The sequence below is a fragment of the Coprinopsis cinerea genome, assembly GCF_000182895.1.
Source record: "Coprinopsis cinerea okayama7#130 chromosome 3 map unlocalized cont3.3, whole genome shotgun sequence".
NCBI lineage: Eukaryota > Fungi > Basidiomycota > Agaricomycetes > Agaricales > Psathyrellaceae > Coprinopsis > Coprinopsis cinerea.
This window is the reverse complement of record NW_003307542.1, coordinates 3,615,876-3,623,902: the sequence shown is the minus strand read 5'-3', so window position 1 is coordinate 3,623,902 and position 8,027 is coordinate 3,615,876. Positions and strand designations below refer to the sequence as shown.

The following is an 8,027-nucleotide window of genomic DNA, read 5'->3' as shown; positions in this document are numbered from 1 at the left end:
AATAGACGCAGAAAGTGGCCTGGGACGCAGGATTTGGCGCGCGCAAGGGGATACATTGAAATCCAAAAGAGTCTTCGATTTAAATGTATATATGTCACATGGGTCTTCAGAGGTCAGCGAGAGAGCGAAAGAAAGCGGGCGACGCACTCACCTATCTAACAATAAACGAGCGCTGATCATAAACTCGACGATCCTCCAAGCGCCATCATCGTGGTCAGGTCGAACGCGACGTGACAGGAAACGAAATCGAGCAGAGGAGCGGTATTGTTTGGCGTTGTTGGTCTACAGCTTCTGTGTGCGACCCTACAGAACAGCTGCAGACTCGCGCCGAACCCAGTCAGTTACGAGTCAACGGGGGGTAAAAGAAAGTATTCTTACAATATTTCGCAAGTACGAACCTACAAGAGACATTATTCGACCGTTAAACTGCAGCTGACGTCTAAATGCACGAACGATTACGTCCAGCGCAAGAAGGCCTCGGAATGAGCACAGTTATATCTCACCGTTCTAGTTCGTTTCTCTCATCTCAAAACCTTGGTTACTGTACTAAAGGCTCATGATGTCGGAAGTAGGTACTCGTACAAGTAAAATACAAATTGAAGGAAGAGTTGTATTAGTCGATCGTATCATCGTAACGGAAGGATAGGAGGAGAGGAAATGATAGTAAGTGATAGTACAAATGAAGTCGTGGAAGCGTTCGCGTTCGTCGCCCCAAGGTGCGCCGGGCGCTGGTCGAAGGGTGAGGATGTGATAGTATGTGGAGCGAGATGAAATTTCGGCGAGGAGTCTGAGGAGCGATGTGGGAGTGGTATAATTGGAGATGGGAGATGGAATATCGGTGGTGGGACATGAGACTTGTGAGGCAGAGGCACTGTATTACAGATTGTGCTCGGCGATGTGTCGCATGATGAGACAAGACGTGAGGAATTCTGGGAGATGGGAGGGGTTAGTATCTCGACTGTGAGGAGAAGACGCAGAGAGGGCAGCTGTAGAACGGAAGAAGATATCCCAACAGGGAAGAAGAGACACGTACCGTAGGCGTAATCCCCGTAGGCTTCCTCGACGGTTAGCATGCACCCTGAAGAGTTGGGATAGCTTGGTTCGCCGGCGAGTTTGAGGTGGTAGAAGGCGACGACAGAGCCTGAGGAGTCGACGCACTAGGAGTTTTCAGAACATGAGATTGGGGGAATGAAGAGGAAGGAAACGTAAGACGACGTACAGTCCATTCGTGGTCTTCGTGTGTTCGGTAGGACCAAATGTACGTTCGTCCGTCTTGAGCGACGAACTTGCGGTGTCTCGAGCTACGAGAGAAATCATCAATAACAGCTCTCAGTCAATCTAATCGGCGAACGAAGCGACGTACCTCCCCTCCGGGTCCACCTTGACCAAATACCGCGCCATGCTCTGCGGTTTCATCCCATAATACACGAGTCCAAGCGTATTATTAGGACCATACTCGAGAACCGAAACCGGGGTCGTGCACGCGTCTTCTCGGGGGCTCGTCGTTTCGAAGATCGTGTACTGACAAAGGGTGGAGGAACGCCGAGAGCAGCGGTAGGAGAACTTGAGGCGTTCGTGGATGTCGTTGAATTCGGAGCCGGAGAGGCGCCCGGAGCGGTCTTCGAGGAAGTAGGGCTGGTAGTAGCGCGTTTGTTGGAGTACCATTGGCATGCGAGAGGACGTTGGAGTCGGAATTGGAGGAGAGGGTGAGGAGGGTGAGGGGAAGGGAAGTCGTCGGCGATATATAGAGTATGGAGAGCCAGCGTATGGATGAGGGGTGGGAGGGGAACAGAGAACTGCGAGACCTTGTTTCCATCATCGATAAAACGCCGTGAGGTCTTTATACCAACGACAAGCAAGCCCAGAGTAAGGGAACGCGGGTGACCCCACCGAGAACGGCTACGTCGGACATCCAATTTCGACCGCTTTCATGACGAAGAGTCAGAAACCTATTTTCGTTTTCATATCGTCGATTCCCTGTCGTCGTCTTCTCGAAATGTCGAAAAAGGACGGCCTGGATAGATGGGCGATAGGGGTTTTCGACCATGTGTTCCCGGAATCCGAGGGGGCGTGATGTGCTCGTGCGAGGTTTTGGTATGTGCGGGTGGCTTAAGTTGGGAGATATGCCTGAGATTGGATTAGAAAGCAGGACTGCAGGCCTCATTTCGGTCTTTTAGAGGTGTGAGATGACGGGGTGGATGGAAGATGGGGTGTGCGGGTGGTACGTACGTGGCTGATCGTGATACACCCAAGCCTCGAGGGCTGAGATCTTAGAGGCCGCCGGTGCTTTCCACCCAATTCGACAGTAGCGTTTGCCCGGAAAGGGCTAGAGCTCCTTCCTTGGCGGATATGAGCTGTCGCCCCTACCCTGCTATTGTTGTAGGAGCATGCCGGACACGTTACACCCCGGAGACTTTCTTGGATAAAGATGGGCATTGGGCTCTCTATCGGATTGGACTCGAGGTGATGCATTATCAAAGGCAACTCCCGCTCTGGGCAGGCGTTTATCAGTTTTAGAGGCCGGTGTCAGGTGAATTACAGGGAGTGGCTGGGTAGGGAGATGGTGATGGTGAGAGATAGGGCTGGACGTGCGCGTCCGGCGTGTTGTTTGAAGGTTTCTGGGCACCTGGATTTGGACAAAAGTAACCGGAGGGAAGGGATCGTTCACGTCATTCTGGGCCACGGGCGCGTGTAGATCGTTTGGGATTTGGGCAAAAATGGTGGTGTTGCCGTATCTCTGGAGTGTCACATTGTATCGACTCTCGAGAGTGGTTTAGCGCGGTTCCGCGAAATGGGTTGTGTGGGCGATTCTTTTAGGGAATGTCATTTGCGACGTGGTCGGAGGCTGTCGCGGTGGTATGGGATATGGGTATTATGGGCCCGTGGATGGTAGATTATCTACCTTGAGGATGCTGTATACGGTGAATTAAGACCAGGGGCGTGTTTCCTCCGACCGGAACTTGTATCTTTAGAGAGCGATCGCCGGTTGGGGTTTGGGTTTGTGGTAATGGCGTCATACAAGCTCAGAGTCCGACAGAACGCGTGTAAGGAGAGAAGGAGGTGTCGATCCACATGAGCAGTGCTGTGTCGTTCTGCTTTCGCTTCTAGCGCTTAGCGTTATCTAGACCTTTTATCGGGGGAGATAATGTGACCTATTCCTCGCAGTATAGTTACGGAACTGGGAAAGGGAGGATGGTCGTGTGCGATGTTTTCCAACGTCTGAGGAACTTTAGAGCATTGTGGTGGGTGGGTTGGTCCGTTCGGGCTCGGAAGAGATCATTGAGCCTTACAAAGCCCTCGTGTTCGGTATCACATCGACAGGAACGAGTGTAGGAGCCTATGGGGATGACGAGTTATCTGATATTGGAGGACCATACTTAGGCAGGGGTTGAACCCTGTCCAACAACGAACTCGTGGTTTCTCGCCCACGTGAAATGTCGGTCTTGACTAGAAAGCCCTGACTGGGCGCTTTCTATGAATTGAGGCTCTGTGATATCCCGACGTCACTCGGTCTCTCAAAGCCCTTCGACAGCCCGCGAGGGGATTTATTATTACTTATAAAGCGCAGATGATATGAATGTATCTGGGACTTATAAGCTATTATAGTAGAATAAGAATGATACAACTCACTCTTCAGATTGTGGAAACACACCATCTGAAGAGTGTCGAGACGAAAATTGAGAGAGAAAAATCTACATTTAAGGTGATAGTCAATACTCGTACACATACGGTTAGGGGGCCTTGCCTCTAATGGTCGAGGCCCCTATCCAACGTCTCTCAAGCGTTACATATGTTCCATGTTCCGTGTGTGCATGACATAACATACCAGCTACTACCTTTGGTCCTTTGTTAATACAGCGTAAAATTGTCCCTCTTCCTCGTTTTCATCTCCATTTTCATATCTCTCTCTGATTAATCTTCTTGTGTGACCAGGTGTTGGGCGAACTGCGCGGACGTGGTGGCCAAGTCCTACCATCGGAAGGATATATATATCTATATCCATATATATAGTCATTCAAGAGCCATATGGACGAAGAATCTAAATACGCGACAGGGATGAACTGAGAGAGGGACGAAGACAGGTCAATTTGAAAAGAGCCATGCGTGCATCGGTGGCCTGGCGTTGGGAGGCTGCAATCGAGTCTTCTTGGGTATGAAAGTTACTCTTTATGTAGAGCTCCACAATTAGCTGAGGTAGCCGCGATGACTGTCGAAAAAGTGCACACCAACCAAGATCATGCCCTCCTGGACTTTCAGTCCCCCGTCGAAAGTCAAGACTCGGACTGCTATCAATGACAGAACTCCCATCGTCAAAATGCGTTTTGGATCTAGGCAACTGTCGCCACTTTTTGGCCTCACGCTGTAGAGAAGCCTTCAAGAATATGGTTGGTCGACGTCGAGCTTCTCCAGCGTTCCGCCCCTATCAAGAGTTTAAGCGCCCGACGGGTGATGACGGACCGCGGCGCAGCTCACGTGCCTGGAAAAGCACAGACCCTCGTGGAAAACGCGGGCGTGACCTGTGGAAGGGGCTGGGTGGGGTTAGCCGGACGCTCTTTCGTGCTTTCAACCAATCAGTCGAGTCTCCTCCTCTCCTCCGCGTACCTCTCTCCATTCACTCCTCCTCAAAGCAATCGTTTGATATTATAATGAGCACCAAAAAAGGAGGCAGTAAGCCGCAGCGCGAACCGAGGAGCTATGAGGTGCGCGATATTGTGCTTGGAAAAGTACGCGGGTATGCGCCTTGGCCTGGGATGGTACGTTCGTTTTGTTTTTAGTTCGGCGTCGCGTTTGGAGAGGGCTTGGAGCGCGTCGCGGGCGGTAGAACATTGGCTGATTGAAGGATTTAGGTTGTAGATCCAGAGACGGTGCCGGCTGCGGTGTCCGAGGACAGACCCACCAATAAGAAAGCCACCTTTTACTGCGTTCGGTTCTTCCCAGCTGGAGACTAGTACGTGTTCTTTACTTTTTTCTTTGTTTATCAAGTCTTTCTGACTGGCATGGATGTAGTGCCTGGCTGGTGGAGAAGGATATCTCCAAGCTCCAACCGCACGAGATCGAATCCTACATCAGCGAGCCGCACAAAAAGTCGGCAGACTTGTTGGAGGGCTACCGTATCGCCCTCGACCCGGCCAAGTGGCTCGAGGAGCGGGACGCACTCGCTTCGGAGGCTGCAGAGGCTGAAGAAAACGCCGAGGTCGACCAGCTCAACAGCGACGGCGAGGCGACGGCGTCAACGACGAAATCCCGCAAGCGCAAGCGCGAATCCGAGTCTGCATCAGCCAAGGTGAAGAAGACGGCCAAGGGGAAGAAGGACGAGAGTGCGTCGGCGAAGAAGAGGTCGTCGTCCACGGCCAGTGGGAGGAGGAAGAATGGCGCCAAGTCAAAGGCGATGGTGGAATCGGAGGACGAGGGCGGGGACGCTGAGGGCGAGGATGAGGATGCTGGACCTAGCAAAAACGCTTCACCGCCGCCTGCGAAGAAGCAACGAAGGGAGAAGGGCGAGGAGGATCAAGAAGAATGTGAGTCATCGTTGATTTTACGATTTTACGCCCTTCGGAGCCCTTTTTTCATCCTCTCGATATAACGTTCTATTTTATTGCTTTCAACTTGTCACGATGCTAACATTCATGATCTCAATTTTCAGCCAAAGGCGAGGATCCTGAAGCGCTCAAGGTCCGAGATTGGCGACACAAGCTCCAGAAGAGTTTCCTCGGCAAGACGACTCCCAAGGAAGAAGTAACTCTCTCGTTCACTGTTCCTGATTCGCGCTCACATCTTCTTTCAGGATATGCCCGTTCTCGACGAGCTCTTCAAGACGGTGGAAAATTTCGACGGAATTACGATCGAGCACCTCCAAGTAAGTCGTTTTTTCTAGTCTTTTTGCGCTTTGATAGTGTTCTTTGGGCGTTCGTATGTTGGGCAAGCTCCCTGCGAGTCCTTCCATGTATTTGTTTCGTCGATCTGCGGAGAGCTCGTCGATGAGCACGCCTTTTCGGCGTGGCCCGCCCCCATCACCCGCGCCCGCGGCCCATGCACCCTACCTCAGTCACCTGCTCGAGCGTTGGCGATGCGCTCCTCTACAGCAGCATCCATTGTCGCTCACCATCCACATCGCTCTTGGTCTCTTTCCGCCGCCCTCCTTCGTTTCGTTCCACTTTTCAATTCTTTCCGCGCGTTCAACCACGGATGACGTGGCTTTACCTACAACCCCCTATCTCCTCCTTCCCGCGATCGTTCACTAACCCACCTTTTTCAGTTCTCGAAAATCGGCAAAGTTATGCGCCACATTACCGCTCTACCCGACCACAAAATACCCGGCAACGATACGTACAAGTTCCGCGAGCGGTCGAGCGCGTTGGTGCAAAAGTGGCACCAGATTTTGAATGTGAACAAGGCGAATGGGGAAGGGTCTGCGTCGGCGGTTGTGAGTGCCGCCCCTAACGGTGCGAGCGCGAGCGGGGCTGGTGGTTCTGCGTCTGTCGCCGGCGGTGCTGGGGCAGGGCAGAGTGCGAGCACGGCGGGTGCGGGTGTCGGAGGGGAGAAGACGGAGGCTCCGGTGAGCAAGAAGAGTGAGGAGGTGAAGGAGGGCGAGGAGAAAGAGAAGGAGAAGGAGGAGGCGCGGGCTGTTACGGAGGGTACGGCTGCGCTTGATTTGAATGGTGGTGATAAGACTGGTGCGTAGTTGATTTTTCTGGGTTGATTGGGTTGGAACTGACGATGGGTGTTATTTCTCGTTTTTGCTTGGACGATGTGGCATGTCTCCGTCGATTGACATTCTGTGTGTTGCGTTGGGTCGTTCATCCGCGTGGCGGTCCTCGGTCGACGGCGTGGGGGGTGGTTTGCCATCGTTCGTCGTGTGGGTCTGTGCGACGCTGTCGTTGTCGTGGCGGAATTCGTCGGTTTCGCCCTGGATCTCGCCCCCTTCTTTCCCGCACCGGTTGTTGATTTCGATCGACACGTTGTCGCTGTGGGTCGCGTTCGATGGTTCGATACTTCCCGCCCGACCTTTCGAAAAATCGCCTTCGACGTATCGATGATTCGCTTTCGACGTTCGGCAATCGTTTTCGACGTTTCAACGGTTCGCGTTCGACCCTTTGATAAATTCGCGTTCAAATTTTCTTAACTCGCGGCGTTCGACGTTCCAGCACCCGCCGATGTAGACCCGAATGCTGCTATCGTCGCCGATGGAGAGGCGGATGCGCCTGGGGAGCCTACGGCTGAGGATGTGACGATGGGGGAGGCATGAGCATGAGAAATTACTGAAGCTACGACGAAGGGGCCGTTGAGGGGATTAAGTGGATAGTGGTAAATGGTCGTTGAGGGAGGGAGATGGCATTTACGGGTTAAACCGTTTGGTTGTAGTCTTCGGCTTTGGGCTTCCCCTCTTCGCCGCTTTCGTCCCCATCCTCGTCCCCATCCTCGTAATACCTTTACTCGAGTCAGGCTGGCGTATTCACGGGTCGAGGAGTTCTGTATTCATCGCTTAATCTCGTTTTTTTTTTTATCCTCTCTTTTGTTGAATGGATGCGGTACATACGTATATCCTCCTCGATATCACCTATCTCTTTGTGTGTGTGCTCCTCTCGTCTTCCTGTGCGTTTTCTTTTTTTACGTTTCGTAGTCTGTTGGTGTATATACTTAATCGTTTTGTTGCCTGTTCTAGTAGTTTGTTGCGTATTTTCCTGTTCTGTTTTTACTTTTTCTTTTTTATATGGTACTGATCGTCCAATGGTTTTTGTGCGATTTTTTGGGGAGTTGCATGTGCACCTGTGTACCTATGTGTCCGTTGCGCAGGGACTGACTTTGGACATTGAAGGTAGCGGGCAGACAGTGTCTCGGGGCACTTGTGATAGTCGTAAATGAACGTATTGTCCGTGCGAACGATATACGTCCACACGAGAGCCACTTCGTGGCTTTCTAACTTGATACGGTGACACCTGGAGATCAAGTGCAGTGGTATGCTTTCTGGGTCTTCGTCTCATCTCCCATCGCATATGGTCGGCTCTGTTGTCACTGACAGTTGGGGG

The 8,027-nt window shown here is 52.1% G+C and overlaps 2 protein-coding genes across 2 annotated transcripts; one reads left to right on the top strand and one right to left on the bottom strand.

Annotated features, from left to right (window-relative positions):
* Window positions 1–876: 876 nt before the first annotated feature.
* CC1G_09302 (hypothetical protein) lies at window positions 877–1,671 on the bottom strand (the record flags this gene model as incomplete). Its single annotated transcript, XM_001830985.2, has 4 exons — window positions 877–929; window positions 1,034–1,157; window positions 1,220–1,301; window positions 1,364–1,671. 4 exons carry the CDS (start codon window positions 1,669–1,671, stop codon window positions 877–879), a joined length of 567 nt encoding a protein of 188 aa, XP_001831037.2.
* A 2,975-nt stretch (window positions 1,672–4,646) lies between these two features.
* Window positions 4,647–7,324, top strand: CC1G_09301 (hypothetical protein; the record flags this gene model as incomplete). Its single annotated transcript, XM_001830984.2, has 7 exons — window positions 4,647–4,754; window positions 4,848–4,948; window positions 5,008–5,519; window positions 5,645–5,736; window positions 5,786–5,857; window positions 6,257–6,674; window positions 7,146–7,324. 7 exons carry the CDS (start codon window positions 4,647–4,649, stop codon window positions 7,244–7,246), a joined length of 1,404 nt encoding a protein of 467 aa, XP_001831036.1. The 3' UTR covers window positions 7,247–7,324.
* Between the last annotated feature and the right edge of the window lie 703 nt (window positions 7,325–8,027).